General features: G+C 45.0%; 1 protein-coding gene across 3 annotated transcripts in view; it reads left to right on the top strand.

The window, feature by feature from the left end:
* rgl1 (ral guanine nucleotide dissociation stimulator-like 1) overlaps positions 1–18,883 on the top strand; it is a 48,502-nt gene that overhangs the window by 12,767 nt on the left and 16,852 nt on the right. For 2 of the 3 annotated variants that reach the window (XM_035780630.1, XM_035780612.1), the window contains exon 2: positions 15,222–15,332. In XM_035780630.1, the coding sequence (XP_035636523.1) occupies positions 15,222–15,332 (111 nt within the window). Of the gene's footprint in view, positions 1–12,861; positions 13,130–15,221; positions 15,333–18,883 lie in introns of those variants that run through there. The other variant, XM_035780622.2, reaches the window with a different exon arrangement.

Here is an 18,883-nt window from a genome sequence, read left to right as displayed (position 1 = left end):
CTATCTATTCACACTGTGTTTCCCTATATTAGACTCTCTTCTCCCTATCTATTCACACTGTGTTTCCCTATATTAGACTCTCTTCTCCCTATCTATTCACACTGTGTTTCCCTATATTAGACTCTCTCCTCCCTATCTATTCACACCATGTTTCCCTATATTAGACTCTCTCCTCCCTATCTATTCACACTGTGTTTCCCTATATTAGACTCTCTCCTCCCTATCTATTCACACTGTGTTTCCTATATTAGACTCTCTCCTCCTATCTATTCACACTGTGTTTCCCTATATTAGACTCTCTCCTCCTATCTATTCACACTATGTTTCCTATATTAGACTCTCTCCTCCTATCTATTCACACTGTGTTTCCCTATATTAGACTCTCTCCTCCCTATCTATTCACACTGTGTTTCCCTATATTAGACTCTCTCCCCTATCTATTCACACTATGTTTCCCTATATTAGACTCTCTCCTCCCTATCTATTCACACTGTGTTTCCCTATATTAGACTCTCTCCTCCCTATCTATTCACACTGTGTTTCCCTATATTAGACTCTCTCCTCCCTATCTATTCACACTGTGTTTCCTATATTAGACTCTCTTCTCCCTATCTATTCACACTGTGTTTCCTATATTAGACTCTCTTCCCTATCTATTTAGACTCTCATCTATTCTGTGTTTCCCTATATTAGACTCTCTCCTCCCTATCTATTCACACTGTGTTTCCCTATATTAGACTCTCTCCTCCCTATCTATTCACACTGTGTTTCCCTATATTAGACTCTCTCCTCCTATCTATTCACACTGTGTTTCCCTATATTAGACTCTCTCCTCCCTATCTATTCACACTGTGTTTCCCTATATTAGACTCTCTCCTCCCTATCTATTCACACTATGTTTCCCTATATTAGACTCTCTCCTCCTATCTATTCACACTGTGTTTCCCTATATTAGACTCTCTCCTCCCTATCTATTCACACTATGTTTCCCTATATTAGACTCTCTCCTCCTATCTATTCACACTATGTTTCCCTATATTAGACTCTCTCCTCCTATCTATTCACACTGTGTTTCCCTATATTAGACTCTCTCCTCCCTATCTATTCACACTGTGTTTCCCTATATTAGACTCTCTCCTCCTATCTATTCACACTGTGTTTCCCTATATTAGACTCTCTTCTCCCTATCTATTCACACTGTGTTTCCCTATATTAGACTCTCTTCTCCCTATCTATTCACACTGTGTTTCCCTATATTAGACTCTCTTCTCCCTATCTATTCACACTGTGTTTCCCTATATTAGACTCTCTTCTCCCTATCTATTCACACTGTGTTTCCCTATATTAGACTCTCTCCTCCCTATCTATTCACACCATGTTTCCCTATATTAGACTCTCTCCTCCCTATCTATTCACACTGTGTTTCCCTATATTAGACTCTCTCCTCCCTATCTATTTGAATGTCACAGGTGCATTTAGTTTTTGCATTTATTTTTTTCCTCCTGTTAGTGGTTACAAGAGAAAAAATGCTCCAATTGTACAGACTACAGTTACATAACTGTTATGCCTGTTATGCTTTTATGTCCAGTAGAACTTTGAGACTTTGACAGTTCTGCTCCCTTTGCTTGTGAAGCATTGTTGTAATCCATTTTTTTCCCTCCCTCCCCCTCCTCCTTTCTTCTCCTCTTCTTAATGATCGGTTACGAAACCAGGCCAGCCATAAAGTAAAGCAGTGATTGAACTAATGTGTTTTAATGGCGCTGTTATGTGGTCCTGTGGTCTGTGGATGATGGCCGCCAGGTTCAAAGTGCAGGTCAGAAAGAGAGAATGCTGAGGTGTCCCTATTCAGTGTTACTGGGGACTTAGAGCCTCATAAAGACAGATAGAGCTGCCTCCTAGATCCTAGCTCCTGGCTCCTGGCTCCTGGCTCCTGGCTCCTGACTCCTGGAAGATGATACTGTGATCTGTTTTTCCACTCACAGCCACAGAGAGTGTAGCAGAGCAGTTTGGTGATAAAGCACACAGCTCAATAAACTAGAATGCAGGCAATATTCAGCAAAACCCAATGACTGGTAATAAACCAAGCAGGGCCATTCGATAGTGGGCCATTGAAATAGCAGAAGCAATAGCAGACCACGAGAGTAAATCCACAATGATGATGTGGTTTCCAAGGAAAAATAGAAAAGCTGACCAAGCAGTCCTCCTTCCCGTTTGTCTCATTTTCTTTTCTTTTCTTTTTATGTGACGTTCAAATGTTTCCTTTCCAGCTAACCTTTCATTTCTTGACAGTCATGTGCCATTATGACACGACAATGGAGTTGGGCTTGTTATGTAGTGATTTATTATGACACAGAGGAGAACTGAGGTTGTCTGTAAAAACACTGCCATTCAACAAACCTCCCATTGCGACAGTCTGGGGAAGGAAACTGACACTTGATTGTCCTAAATAGAACTGTGTTTCTGTGTTGACCCGAAAGTACAGAAAAAGGCTGACTACTCCAGTCACATCATTTACGGGGCCTAACCAATTGTTCTATTATGTTTTTTTTCTTCTTGTAACTTATTTTGTGCATAATGTTTCTGCCACCGTATTTTACGGGCAAAAAAGAGCTTCTGGATATCAGGACAGCGATCACTCATCTTGGATTAGACAAAGATGTTTTCTTCAACGAGCATGACATACAGGATGTACTTCAGACACCCGACAAGGCCGAAATCCCTGTCATTGGCAAGAGAGAGACAGCAGGTACAGAGCAGGTACAGACACATGGCGGGGTGCCTTGTAAGGATACGGTGGCGGTGAGTGGGAAATCTGCCTTTACCATCAGTATTACTTGCCAACGTACAATCATTGGACAATAAATTAGACGAGGTACGATCACGAATATCCTACCAACGGGACATCAAAAACTGTAATATTTTATGTTTCACCGAATTATTGCTGAATGACGACATGGATATTCAGCTGGTGGGATATACGCTGCACCGACAAGAAAGAACAGCACGAACCGGTATGACGAGGGGGGCGGTCTGTGCATATTTGTAAACAATAGCCACTCACCCAGAGGCGGCGCTCCTAGTGGCCAGGGACTTTAATGCAGGGAAACTTAAATCCGTTTTACCTCATTTCTATCAGCATGTTAAATGCACAACCAGAGGGAAAATACATTCTAGATCACCTTTACTCCAAACACAGAGATGTGTACAAAGGTCTCCATTGCCCTGAATTTGGCAAATCTGTCCATAATTCTATCTTCCTGATTCCTGCTTACAAGCAAAAATGAAAGCAGGAAGCACCAGTGACTTGGTCTATAAAAAAGTGGTTAGATGAAGCAGATACTAAACTGCAGGACTGTTTTGCTAGCACAGACTGGAATATGTTTTGGGACTGTTTATAGCCTCGCTACTGTTTTTGCCTCGCTACTGTATTTAGCCTCGCTACTGTTATATCCTCGTTACTGTTATAGCCTCGCTATTGTATATAGCCTCGCTACTGTTATATCCTCACGACTGTTTATAGCCTCCCTACTGTTAAATCATCTCTATTGTATTTAGCTTCGCTACTGTTATAGTCTCGCTACTGTATTTAGCCTCGCTACTGTATTTAGCCTCGCTACTGTATTTAACCTCGCTACTGTTATATCCTCGCTACTCTATATAGCCTCGCTACTGTATTTAACCTCGCTACTGTTATAGCCTCGCTAATGTATTTAACCTCGCTACTGTTATATCCTCGCTACTCTATATAGCCTCGCTACTGTATTTAACCTCGCTACTGTTATAGCCTCGCTAATGTATTTAACCTCGCTACTGTTATATCCTCGCTACTGTATATAACCTCACTACTGTTATAGCCTCGCTACTGTATTTAACCTCGCTACTGTTATAGCCTCGCTAATGTATTTAACCTCGCTACTGTTATATCCTCGCTACTGTATATAGCCTCGCTACTGTATTTAACCTCGCTACTGTTATAGCCTCGCTAATGTATTTAACCTCGCTACTGTTATATCCTCGCTACTGTATATAACCTCACTACTGTTATAGCCTCGCTACTGTATTTAACCTCGCTACTGTTATAGCCTCGCTACTGTATTTAACCTCACTACTGTTATAGCCTCGCTACTGTATTTAACCTCGCTACTATTATATCCTTGCTACTGTATTTAACCTCACTACTGTTATAGCCTCGCTACTGTATTTAACCTCGCTACTGTTATAGCCTCGCTACTGTATATACCCTCGCTACTGTTTTTCACTTTTTACTGTTTTTATTTCTTTACTTATCTATTGTTTACCTAATACCTTTTTTTAACTTAAAAATTGCACTGTTAGTTAGGGCTTGTAAGTAAGCATTTCACTGTAAGGTCTACCTACACCTGTTGTATTCGGCGCACGTGACAAATATACTTTGATTTGATGGTATATTTGGTATATTGCAGACTCATTTACCAAATAAATGGGTCTGCAATATTTTCTTCAAAGTACACCTCTTTGTTGGCATCCTATTAATTTCACACTCTTGAGTAGCATCTTGCAAGTCTAGCTAGCTGCTCCATGGTTCATACCGTATTATGGGTCCTGGATTAATTGTGGCATAGAGAAGTTGTGAAGAGTCAATTGTCAGGCTATTGTCCCTGTCATTCTCCAGTCCAGGCCTGGGCATCACACATCACACCAGAGGATCAGATCACTCAACTGGGGCAGAAACTCATCAGACCATAGGGGCACACGGCAATATGGTGCCCCCCTACTGGGTAACACAATTCTGAGTGGTTTTGATAGTGTAGCAGCTGTGTGTGCATGTGTTGGGGGGGTCGATGTTGATCACACATTTGGATGGGCTTCAGGCTGCGGATGATAGTGGTACAGTGGCTGTTGGCTATGTAAGTACACTAACCTTTTTAAATCAAATAGATGCACTAAATCATGCACACGCACACAAAACCTGGACTGCACACCACAAAAACCCCAGCCCCTGGCAGCTTGTGCAATAGGACTGTGGTAAACAATGTGAGCCCCCTCCCCTCCCCACAACAGCCCAGCCTGATCCCAGTCATGTGTCCCAGCTTACTGCGTGTTCTGCCTGAGCAGGCAGAGTGTGTGTGTGTGTGTGTGTGTGTGTGTGTGTGTGTGTGTGTGTGTGTGTGGAGAGGGTAGAGAGGGGGCCGATGTCCAAGTGGGCAGTGCAGGGTGGTGTACTCAGGACAGTTATTAATATGAATGGTCAGGCAATCCGGCATGTCAGCATCTCACCCACTTGTAGTCTGAACCCTCAGGCCATAAAATGTTTGTAGATCTAGTGTGTCCATTTCTAGGTTTTCAATATAGAACGGAGTCAGTGGTTCTATGCATCCGTGGGTGTTTATCTCAGCAGAATTGTAGTGCTACAGAGGCTGTGAGAAACAGATGGCTCTGACTGTAACAGGAGGCCAGACAGGCAGACCCACACTTCTTAATTGGGGCTTATAGGCAGGGGGTCAGGGGTGGGGATGGAGGGCTACAGGGGATACCCCAAGTTACCGTAATGTCTATAAGACATGGCAGTACAGTGTGAGTCATCATAAAACACTAGAACTGAGGATTATCCTTGTTTTGGTGCCGAGGGCGGCTCAAGCCTATTGACCCCAGATGAACACTGGAACACTCCGGATCAGCCTGTAATATTGCCTCTCGGAAAGCTTTAGATAGGCCTATAAGTTGCCTTTAGGCACATATCTAGGATCAGCTTAGGTGGGGGGAAATGTAAAACTGACCTCAGTATCTAGGAGCAATTTCATCTTACTCTTTTCTGAGGCAGTTCTAGGATCAGTCTGTATAAGCCATGGTGTAATGTTGTCTGTGCTCCCAAAGACCTCTGTAAGACACTGCAGCCCCAGTTGGTGGCCATCCAGAGGGAAGGGAGGGCCTCTCAGTGTCTTAGTGGGGTTTACTGGCAGTGGTGATGATGTCATTCCTCTGGAGTCTGGCCGGTTGTATGAATCACTATGCTAATGAGGCCAGGAGGCCACTGATAGAGCCTCACACAGGGCCTCACAGGGTAACAATGGATCAGAGTCCTCTCCCTGACCGAGTCTGTAATACCTACTAGCTTCAAACAGACCACCATAGTCCCTGCGCCCAAGAAAGCAAAGGTAACCTGCCTAAATGATTACCCCCCATAGCACTCACGTCAGTAGCTATTAAGTGCTTTGAAAGGCTGGTCATGGCTCACATCAACACCATCATGCCAGAAACCCTAGACCCAGTCCAATTCGCATACCGCCCCAACAGATCCACAGATGACACAATCTCAATTGCACTCCACACTGCCCTTTCCCACCTGGACAAAAGGAATGCTGTTAATTGACTACAGCTCAGCGTACAACACCATAGTGCCCACAAAGCTCATCACTAAGCTAAGGACCCTGGGACTAAACACCTCCCTCTGCAACTGGATCCTGGACTTCCTGATGGGCAGGTAACAACACATCTGCCATGCTGATCCTCAACACAGGGGTCCCTCAGGGGTGCATACTTAGTCCCCTCCTGTACTCCCTGTTCACCCACGACTTCATGGCCAAGCACGACTCCAACACCATCATTAAGTTTGCTGACTCAACAGTGATAGGCCTGATCACCGACAATGATGAGACAGCCTATAGGGAGGAGGTCAGAGAACTGGCAGTGTGGTGCCAGGACAACAACCTCTCCCTCAACGTGAGAAAGACAAAGGAGCTGATCGTGGACTATAGGGGGGCCAAGCTTCTTGCCATCCAGGACCTATATACTAGGCGGTGTCAGAGGAAGGCCCCAAAAAATAGAATCATCGACTGTTCTCTCTGCTACCGCACGGCAAGCGGTACTGGAGCGCCAAGTCTACATTTACCCCCCTGGGAAGTAGCCTCATTTTTAGTACATTATATTTAGTACATATTTTCTTAACTCTATTCATTGAACTGCATCGGTGGTTAAGTGCTTGAAAGTAAACATTTCATGGTAAGGTCTACTACACCTGTTGTATTCGGAGCATGTGACATACAATTTGATTTGATTTTGAGGAGGAAAGAGGAGGAGAGAAGAAGACGGGAGAGAAAGAGGGGAGAGAAAAATGAGAGGTGAGGTGAGAAACATGCACTACAGGGAGAGTGGGGGAGATGAGAAGAGGGGGGAAACATGGGAAAGGGGGACAACTTAAGAAGATAGGAAAATAGTGGAGAAACATGAGGGAGAGAGCGAAGGAGAGGGTAGAAACATGGAGGAGAGACATGAAGAGAGAGGAGGAACATGAGCAAGAGAGTGGAAACTGTAATCTGCATGATTGAGAGGTCACAACTGACTGTGCCCTTTTTAATTAAAAAAATGTATTTCATCTTAATTTAACCACATAAGATAGTTGAGAACAAGTTCTCATTTACAACCGTGACCTGGCCAAGATAAAGCAAAGCAGTGTGACACAAACAACAACACAGAGTTACACATGGAATAAACAAACATACAGTCAATAACACAATAGAAAAAAAAGAAAGTCTATATACAGTGTGTGCAAATGGCGTGAGGAGGTAAGGCAATAAATAGGCCATAGTCGTGAAGTAATTACAATGTAGCAAATTAACACTGGAGTGATAGATGAGCAGATGATGATGTGCAAGTAGAGATACTGGTGTGAAAAATAGCAGAAAAGTAAATAAAAACCATATGGGGATGAGGTAGGTAGATTGGGTGGGCTATTTACAGATGGGCTATGTACAGCTGCAGCGATCGGTTAGCTGCTCAGACAGCTGATGTTTAAAGTTAGTGAGGGAAATATAAGTCTTTCACTTTCAGCTTTGTACACCAGCTTCAAACAGCTGAAAATACAATATTTTTGGTTATAGAAAATATATTTCACAGCATTTTGGTGGTACAATGATTCTCTACACTATGCAATGCTTGTTTTGTCACAAAAACTGAAATTAGACAAACTATTTGAATTTTAGCAACCAGGAAATGGCGGAGCTGTCACACACTGACCATAGTTTGCTTTGTATGTTTATATGTTTTGTTTGGTCAGGGTGTGATCTGAGTGGGCATTCTATGTTGTATGTCTAGTTTGTCTGTTTCTGTGTTTGGCCTTTCTGTGTTTGGTTCTCAATCAGAGGCAGGTGTTAGTCATTGTCTCTGATTGGGAACCATATTTAGGTAGCCTGTTTGGTGTTGGGTTTTGTGGGTGATTGTCTCCTGTGTCAGTGTTTGTGCCACACGGGACTGTTTCGGGTTTACACAGTTGTTTTTTTTGGTAGTTTATTCATGTATAGTTTTCTTATTAAAAACAAACATGAATTTCAACCACGCTGCATTTTGGTCCTCCTCTCCTTCGACGGAAGAATCCTGTTACAGGAGCATTTTACAAAGCTAGAAGACTATAAAGTCCTAAAAACAACCAACTCCTATGGCGTTGTGGCTCCTGCACGTTGCATTGGCAAACCCAGCGCTGATTCTGGATAAATTCACCATCTTACATACAGTATATACCACTCCCTACTGGATAGTGTGGTTAAAACACACACACACACACTGATCTGAATTCTCAGACAGTGTAAATTACACACAGACACATATAGCAGGACACATGGCCCACCCACACACAGGCACAAAGTGTACCTGACATAACGTAGTCACAATAGTGGGAGTAGAGGCTTCGGGGAAGTGATCCCCCCTCCCTGTGTCTCACAGACAGACAGACAGACAGACAGACAGACTGGCATTGGACGCTGACAGGACCTTCCTAGTACTGCTTGTTATGCAATGATGCAATGACAGAGTTTCCACTGGAGTCTCTGGCTCTAACAGCTGCCAATACTTTAATAGTGAGGATGAATCTTATTTTTTGCTCATATCAGGCTAATGAAAGGCCATCATTGTAAATAATAATTTGTTCCTAATTAACTGACTTGCCTAGTTAAATAAAGGTTCAACTTAAAATGTCCATCCAGCTTGATGTACAAAATATAATAATTATTCCTAAATTCCCTCTGAATTCCACTAATGACTCTGTTATTGTTTTGGCTTGATCTCTTCTGGCTTAAATGGCCTCTCCATGAGCTCCTGACCTTGCTGTGAACTCTTTATGACACGAGCACACGCGCACACACACACACACACACACACACACACACACACACACACACACACACACACACACACACACACACACACACACACACACACACACACACACACACACACACACACACACAACAGCTCTGGCAACACCCACTAAACAGTACAGTACACTTTCTCTGACAATGACCTCTTGATCCTCTTCACTTAAACAGAGCAGCTTCAAACCATCCTGAATGATCTGGCTGTCTTATCTGCAAAACTCTCTTGGCTCTGAGATGGATAGTTAGATCCCTATAGTGCTCTACTGAGTGTCTCCTCTCTTCTCTTCTCTCTGTAAGTGAGTGTTCTGATGCAATCCTGTCCCCTTGATGTAGAGTTTTATGGTTCCTCTACTTTTCTTTTATTTTCCTCTCCTGTCCACTCCTGTCCTCTCCTGTCCTGTCCTGTCCTCTCCTGTCCTGTCCTGTCCTGTCCTGTCCTCTCCTGTCCTCTCCTCTCCTGTCCTGTCCTGTCCTGTCCTATCCTCTCCTGTCCTATCCTCTCCCGTCCTGTCCTCTCCCGTCCTGTCCTGTCCTGTCCTGTCCTGTCCTGTCCTGTCCTCTCCTCTCCTCTCCTCTCCTGTCCCTCTGTAGCAGTAGTAGTGTTTTATGGCTCTAGCCCTGCCAGCCCCACCCGTCATGTATGAAGACAGCAGGCTTTGTGGAGTCGGGAGGCTGCAGGCAGGAAGTGGGAGATTTCCTGGAATGTGCTTTTTTCCCCGCAGTGGTGCAACAACAGCACCGTGCGCCTCCTGTTTTTGTCCGGCTCCACTCTGCGCTGCAGGGGGGGGGGGGGTAGATAGGGGTCCCCCAGAGGGAAGGCTGGCGGCCGGGGGTCCAGGGGTTCCAGCCAGGGGAGAGCTGACCCTTCTGTGCAGTCCCCCAGTCTGTGCTGTGATATTGGAGATATATTTTATTCCAGATCTCAGGATGAACAGCACCCCTCCTCCGGCCCCCCAGACAAGCAAACCTCCTTTTCCATAGAGACTTGCTCCAGACTATAAGATCTGTTGGAGCAGCAGTAGGATCTTAGTACTGTAAATCAACCAGATATATGGCTTTATTTATTATCCCCAGCAGCTGGGCCAATACAAACAGTCTCTTATTTAATCTGAACAGTACAGCGCCAGACTCCGTAGATTGCACCAAAGATCTTAGCCCTCTCTCTCTGCATCCCAAACCAAGTCCTTGTGAAATGGGAGATGTGTGCTCATCGGTCCAGTAGAGTTGAGCTGTGCCTGTCACATTTGTCAGAAGGAGTATTGTCGCACAGAAGGATGACATCACTCACCTCTGAGAGCAGCACAACAGTCCCCGGGGGAGAGCCAGGGGTCACAACCTTTCCCACTGCCTGTCGATGCTTCCCAGAGCCCTGGAGACTGATGTGGATGGTGGGGCAAGCCAGCCTGGGAACTGGCCTCCAGCCAGGCTACACAGGGCTTCCCTGGACCCCTGGCCCTCCAGGCAGGCAGCCTCTGGCCTCTGGCCCGGCCTGCAGCCAACCTGGACTGGGCTGTTTGGAGAGCAGTGACACCCTGGCCAGCCTGTACGTCTGTGGGCACCGACTGACACTGTGTGTGACGTTTGGTGTGATGCTGTGTGACGTTGTGTGTTACATGGGCCAGTGTATGAGAGTCAGAGGACACAGGTCACAGCATAGCCAGCCTACTCTCCTACAGAGGGCTCCCATTGTCCACTGGAAGTCTAGTCCTACTACTGGTGCATTACATTACTCACAGTGCATTGTGTGGGTCTTGGTGGCTGAAGTTATTACACGAGACATACCTTTACTGATCATCCTAATGGCTTCAAAATAACTCTCTAAATGTTTGACCATCTGCTGATTTCTATCTCTCCACTGACTCAAGTAAGTGGAAAAAGTACTCACTTGTCATACTTGAGTAAAAGTAAAGAAAATGACTCAAGTAAAAGTGAAAGTCACCCAGTAAAATACAACTTGATTTAAAGTCTAAAAGTATTTGGTTTTAAATATACTTAAGTATCAAATGTAAATGTAATTGCTAAAATATACTTAAGTATCAAAAGTCAAAGTAAAAAGTATAAATCATTTCAAATTATTATTATTTTTGACAATTTATGAATAGCCAGGGGCATACTCCAACACTCAGACATAATTTACAAACAAAGCATTTGTGTTTAGTGAGTCCGCCAGATCAGAGGCAGGGGATGACCAGGGATGTTCTCTGTTTAGTGAGTCCTCCAGATCAGAGGCAGTAGGGAGGACCAGGGATGTTCTCTGTTTAGTGAGTCCTCCAGATCAGAGGCAGGGGATGACCAGGGATGTTCTCTGTTTAGTGAGTCCTCCAGATCAGAGGCAGTAGGGAGGACCAGGGATGTTCTCTGTTTAGTGAGTCCTCCAGATCAGAGGCAGGGGATGACCAGGGATGTTCTCTGTTTAGTGAGTCCTCCAGATCAGAGGCAGGGGATGACCAGGGATGTTCTCTGTTTAGTGAGTCCTCCAGATCAGAGGCAGTAGGGAGGACCAGGGATGTTCTCTGTTTAGTGAGTCCTCCAGATCAGAGGCAGTAGGGATGACCAGGGATGTTCTCTGTTTAGTGAGTCCTCCAGATCAGAGATGGGAGGACCAGGGATGTTCTCTGTTTAGTGAGTCCTCCAGATCAGAGGCAGTAGGGAGGACCAGGGATGTTCTCTGTTTAGTGAGTCCTCCAGATCAGAGGCAGTAGGGAGGACCAGGGATGTTCTCTGTTTAGTGAGTCCTCCAGATCAGAGGCAGTAGGGAGGACCAGGGATGTTCTCTGTTTAGTGAGTCCTCCAGATCAGAGGCAGTAGGGAGGACCAGGGATGTTCTCTTGATGTGCATGAATTGGACCATGTTCCTGTCCTGCTAAGCATTCAAAATGTAACGAATTCTTTTGATTATCTCGGAAAATGTATGGAGTAAAAAGTACATTAATTTCTTTAGGAATGTAGTGGAGTAAAAGTAAAAATTGTCAAAAATATAAATAGTAAAGTACAGATATCCAAAAAAAACGACTTAAGTAGCACTTTAAAGTGTTTTTACTTAAGTACTTTACACCACTGGTGGTTAACTATGTGTACAAATACATAAACAGTGGAACAGGTGTTGACTATTCTCACACACATACCCTATTCACATAAACAATACACAATCGTGACTGCAGCTCCAGCCTTCTTGTAGTATTGTTTCACTGGAACAAGGACTATCTGGCTTAAAGGGCCAATCCTTAGTTGAAACAATAACAAAGCGTTACCCCACCTCTGTTTTGGTTAAAAGCTAAAGGGTGGGCCTGGAGAAATGTAACCACTCAAATTCATGGACAGAGCTAGGACTTGACCATCCAAGATATAAAACGTATAGTTTCAAGCATGTTTTGGGGGTATATAGCGTTTATTTACAATGTTTACAAACACTGGAGTAAAACAAGCTTATATTTGGGGTTCTGATGGGGTTTGACAGTTGAACTAAGCTCATGAGGCAATTATAAATTATATTATTCAATAATCAATATGTATATATTATTAATGAACGTCCAAAAATGGATGAAGGAACGTCAGATTGACCCTTTAAGCTTTACACACAAGCATGCATGCGTAATATCAACGAAAATCTCGACGGGCACTAAAATACTATCTTAAATTTAATGTCAGATTGTATCATTCACATAATGTTCTCCCTGAAAATTAAAAATCTAAAGAAAATGGTAACGGGAAGGGTTATTGTGAGGACCGCGAGTGCGGTGGGCGGAGCTCAGCCATTCAACAGGGGACTGAGGAAGAAGGGAGATTGAAAGAGAGGAGGATTTGAGAGAGGGGGACAACACAGACAGGAGAGCTGTGACGGATTGTGTAGTGAAGAATATATTTTACAGAGCAGGACCGCACCGTATGTCGCTGGGGACTGGAAACATTTATTGCCTGGGTTGACTGTTTATACCGTGTTCTGATGCAGTCCCCGGATCATGAGAGAAGCGCTGACCATGAGATTCGCCTGGAAAGCTAAGATGGTAAAAAAAAAGTTCCACTGTTTCCGTGCTGCAGACTTTTGCTTTTGTGGTTTGAGAGTCAGCTTTCAAAGCGGCTGGAGAGGGAGGGGGTATGCTTGGGAAAGTAGCGAAGAAAGGAAAGAAAGGGGGGGGCGGCGGCGGGCGATGAATTTGAACATTGAGTTTTAATTGTTTTCTCTCCCTCAACGCTCTCGTGGTGCACTTTAAATGGTCTGTATCGCCTGCGCGTAAACGTTTTGCGTAAAGACGCGGCCGCTATGGAAATGTAACGAGTGTCCGAATATATATGATACCATTCGTTTTTCCCCATAGAAATGAAAAACTTTTGTCTCTGAGCGGAGAGTGAAATGGTAGAACAATTGCCTTGGCCCTGGGGCGTGAGCTCCTTTCACGGGTCCCTGCAGCTGCGTCTGGAGCAAGCACAAAGCCTACGGATCAGCCCAAAGACTTGACACCGTTGTTGTTATCTTGAGCGTATTGTTTTCACTTGGCTCAACATCCGTGTTCTGTGATGTCAGCAAAAGCGGGTCGGAGACAGACTACTGTTATTTGCCCGAGCAAATAGTCTATTCTGTAGTCGGCGTCCTTCTCTGCTGAATTGGAGCATCCTTCCAAACTGAAGGCTGTCCAGCAATTATGAAATTGGAGTTAGTAAATAAGCCATCTTCTGTTTATATCCTGGGGTCATTTATATGCCATGTAGTCTCTAAACTCATTCCTATTCACAACCATGTTTATCTCAGCTTTTGTATTATAGGCATATTAGATGACACAGAGCTAAAATGTCTCCTGTGACAGAATGACTTTTTTGATCTCTCTTTTTATAACTCCCGCCCGGGGCCTTTGGTACACCATAAGCTCCAACTTGGTCCACAAAGCAGGCAGGCCTTTAAACCCCAGTCTGAAAAACAGTTATGCCTGGCACAAAGAGCAGGCTCTGTGCAGACTGTGGACTCAGCAGGCTGGGCCACAGAGCAGAAATACCTCCTGCTATTGTTTTGGAGTGGACTGGACTGCATAACTCACTGAGTGAAGTATTTATCTCGCAGGCAGAGAGGCAGCACTGTACAGGAAACGGATGGAAAATACAGACCTTCTGGCCTGTTTTATCTCCTGCACTCGGTTACTCCTCTGTGGCACACTTTCTCTCTCTTCACCAGAGCCCATTGCCACCACACACTGTTTATTAGTGCCTGACTGTGATTGTTTGGGGTGGGTTCCCCGCATGGCCCTCTGTGCTGTGTTTTTGTTAGAACCCAAACATCTACCCACAACAGTCCCGGGCTAAGTGCCACTGGCCTTAAGAGCTGGCATTTTAAGCCTGTTAACGGCTAGCTGTAACCTTTGACTCTAGCTGCCACCACTCTGTCTGGAGAGGGAGTGGACTTTGCCATTGTCCTGTTATGGCAGTGGTGGAAAGTGAGAGTTTGGATTTACTGGAGTGCTTCTGTCCTCTAAACAGCTCCTCTTTATGGGATTGAAATTAGCTCTGGTCACTGTTACACTGCATGTGACTGCCTTCCTTCTTGACTGAGCACATTTTTGATTTGAGTGAACTGCAGTTCTGTGTGTGTGCTCTGCAGAGCTGAGAGGCAATATGTCGCCAATATGGATTCAGAGCCAGAGAGTAGACTATATTTTGTGTGTGTAGAGCAGTGAGCAGTACATGTACTGTATTTCCACCAGTTCCAGGCTCTGGGAGGGAGGTTTCAGGTTGAGCCAGTCTCAGACAGGCAGGGGATTTTTGATTGTCTTTAGTCTACAGACAGTTCTCAGCTTTAGCTCTCATCTCCTGCGCTCCAGTGGCCCTCTCCAGCTCTGACTTCAGCTCTCAGAGATGGTGAAAGGTATGGTGGTGAGGGAGACAGGCTCTCCTACTCAGTTGCACTCTGCTCAGTATGGGTTTCATTCTCTATCTCTTTCACACTGTCCTTGAGTCATAACAAAAGTACTCTTTTGTTTCTAGACACATCACTTATTTTTAAATGTGATACATTTTGCTACAGTTTTGGTTTGTTCAGCTTTGTTGTGGTCCTGTGTTCTAGAAGATGGTTTGTCTGTGTGTCAACAGCTCATTATGTCTCTCCCACAGAGCTCGGTGCAGGACTGGGGGGAGGAAGTGGAGGAGGGAGCAATATACAACGTGACACTGAAGAGGGTCCAGATTCAGCAGGCTGCCAACAAGGGAGCAAGATGGCTGGGGGTGAGTGGACCACTGCTCTTTCACTACAACACACTGGTTGAAAGCACGCAAACTTGTGAGAGACTTTATCAGGCTCAAACAATAACCCTGATCAATGCATTATATCTATAGACAGATTGAATCTTTCCATTGGAGAATTGATGATATAATCACTAGTTAACATTGCAACATTGGACAGATTGAATCACATTGCAATTAGATAGGTATATAGTTCTTTGAAAGGAGAGGGGTACAAGAAGTAGTTTTGTGGATAGAGCTGGTCTGTTTCATTGTAAGAGATGCTGTTGCTGATGTCCTCAATCTCACACAAATCATCAAGGAACCCACCAGGTACAACCCTAACTCTGTAAGCAAGGGCACCCTCATAGACGTCATCCTGACCAACTGGCCCTCCAAATACACCTCCGCTGTCTTCAAACAGGATCTCAGCGACCACTGCCTCATTGCCTGTATCCGCTACGGTGCCGCAGTCAAACGACCACCCCTCATCACTGTCAAACGCTCCTTAAAACACTTCTGTGAGCAGGCCTTTCTAATCGACCTGGCCCGGGTATCCTGGAAGGACATTGACCTCATCCCGTCAGTTGAGGATGCCTGATCATTCTTTAAGAGTAACTTCCTCACCATTTTAGATAAGCATGCTCCGTTCAAAAAATGCAGAACTAAGAACAGATACAGCCCTTGGTTCACTCCAGACCTGACTGCCCTCGACCAGCACAAAAACATCCTGTGGCGGACTGCAATAGCATCGAACAGTCCCCACGATATGCAACTGTTCAGGGAGGTCAGGAACCAATACACGCAGTCAATCAGGAAAGCTAAGGCCAGCTTCTTCAGGCAGAGGTTTGCATCCTGTAGCTCCAACTCCAAAAAGTTCTGGGACACTGTGAAGTCCATGGAGAACAAGAGCACCTCCTCCCAGCTGCCCACTGCACTGAGGCTAGGGAACATGGTCACCACCGACAAATCCATGATTATCGAAAACTTCAACAAGCATTTCTCAACGGCTGGCCATGCCTTCCGCCTGGCTACTCCTACCTCGGCCAACAGCTCCGGCCCCCCCGCAGCTCCTCGCCCAAGCCTCTCCAGGTTCTCCTTTACCCAAATCCAGATAACAGATGTTCTGAAAGAGCTGCAAAACCTGGACCCACCTGGGCTTGACAATCTGGACCCTCTATTTCTGAAACTGTCCACCGCCATTGTCGCAACCCCTATTACCAGCCTGTTCAACCTCTTTCATATCGTCTGAGATCCCCAAGGATTGGAAAGCTGCTGCAGTCATCCCCCTCTTCAAAGGGGGAGACACCCTGGACCCAAACTGTTACAGACCTATATCCATTCTGCCCTGCCTATCTAAGGTCTTCGAAAGCCAAGTCAACAAACAGGTCACTGACCATCTCGAATCCCACCGTACCTTCTCCGCTATGCAATCTGGTTTCCGAGCCGGTCACGGGTGCACCTCAGCCACACTCAAGGTACTAAACGACATCATAACCGCCATCGATAAAAGACAGTACTGTGCAGCCATCTTCATCGACCTTGCCAAGGCTTTCGACTCTGTCAATCACCAGATTCTTATCGGCAGACTCAGTAGCCTCGGTTTTTCGGATGACTGCCTTGCCTGGTTCACCAATTACTTTGCAGACAGAGTTCAGTGTGTCAAATCGGAGGGCATGCTGTCCGGTCCTCTGGCAGTCTCTATGGGGGTGCCACAGGGTTCAATTCTCGGGCTGACTCTTTTCTCTGTAATATCAATGATGTTGGTCTTGCTGCGGGCGATTCCCTGATCCACCTCTACGCAGACGACACCATTCTATATACTTTCGGCCCGTCATTGGACACTGTGCTATCTAACCTCCAAACGAGCTTCAATGCCATACAACACTCCTTCCGTGGCCTCCAACTGCTCTTAAACGCTAGTAAAACCAAATGCATGCTCCTGGTCCTTCTGTAGCTCAGTTGGTAGAGCATGGCGCTTGTAACGCCAGGGTAGTGGGTTCGATTCCCGGGACCACCCATACGTAGAATGTATGCACACATGACTGTAAGTCGCTTTGGATAAAAGCGTCTGCAAATGCCCAACCGACTACCCGCATCACCATCACCACACTGGATGGTTCCGACCTTGAATATGTGGACACCTATAAGTACCTAGATGTCTGGCTAGACTGCAAACTCTCCTTCCAGACCCATATCAAACATCTCCAATCGAAAATCAAATCAAGAGTCTGCTTTCTATTCCGCAACAAAGCCTCGCTTCACTCACGCTGCCAAGCTTACCCTAGTAAAACTGACTATCCTACCGATCCTCGACTTCGGCGACGTCATCTACAAAATCGCTTCCAACACTCTACTCAGCAAACTGGATGCAGTTTATCACAGTGCCATCCGTTTTGTCACTAAAGCACCTTATACTACCCACCACTGCGACTTGTATGCTCTAGTCGGCTGGCCCTCGCTACATATTCGTCGCCAGACCCACTGGCTCCAGGTCATCTACAAGGCCATGCTAGGTAAAGCTCCGCCTTATCTCAGTTCACTGGTCACGATGGCTACACCCATCCGTAGCACGCGCTCCAGCAGGTGTATCTCACTGATCATCCCTAAAGCCAACACCTCATTCGGCCGCCTTTCATTCCAGTACTCTGCTGCCTGTGACTGGAACGAATTGCAAAAATCGCTGAAGTTGGAGACTTTTATCTCCCTCACCAACTTCAAACATCAGCTAACCGATCGCTGCAGCTGTACATAACCTATTGGTAAATAGCCCACCCATTTTCACCTACCTCATCCCCACAGTTTTTATTTATTTACTTTTCTGCTCTTTTGCACACCAATATCTCTACCTGTACATGATCATTTATCACTCCAGTGTTAATCTGCAATATTGTAATTATTTGCCTACCTCCTCATGCCTTTTGCACACATTGTATATAGACTCCCCTTTTTTTCTACTGTGTTATTGACTTGTTAATTGTTTACTCCATGTGTAACTCTGTGTTGTCTGTTCACACTGCTGTGCTTTATCTTGGCCAGGTCGCAGTTGTAAATGAGAACTTGTTCTCAACTAGCCTACCTGGTTAAATAAAGGTGAAATAAATAAAAAAAAAAAATGCAGTAATGTCAATTTGCAATCACAGGGCGTTTTAACATTTTAAACTGTTGAATTCTCCCATTTTTGCAAACACCCTGCGCAGGCCATATAAAAACTTTTACACAAATAGCCTACTCAACTGTTTGTCAAAGTCATGTGATTTCCTGATTTGCCAGTTCCATAGAGAGAGAGTACTCTAGTGCCCAAAAGCCTGTTTTAGCACTGGCAGCGCCATTGAGGACTTTTACAATTTTGAAGTACAGTAGTCAACTGGGAGGGACTTCCTATGGGTTAAGGAAGAATCACAAAATTCCATCCATATTGTCAAGAGGGATCAGCCAATGAATTATACTCATGAATTATAGTCAATTATACTCACATTCCATAACTGCAGGTGGCAGTCGAATGCCAGACCTTGGCTTTATACCTGTTCAAACAGTACATTCCAGGTGTCAGT

This window comes from Oncorhynchus keta, chromosome 1 (assembly GCF_023373465.1).
Source record: "Oncorhynchus keta strain PuntledgeMale-10-30-2019 chromosome 1, Oket_V2, whole genome shotgun sequence".
In the NCBI taxonomy this organism is placed as follows: Eukaryota; Metazoa; Chordata; class Actinopteri; order Salmoniformes; family Salmonidae; genus Oncorhynchus; species Oncorhynchus keta.
The sequence above is the reverse complement of the archived record's forward strand: the minus strand, read 5'-3'. Positions and strand labels throughout refer to the sequence as shown.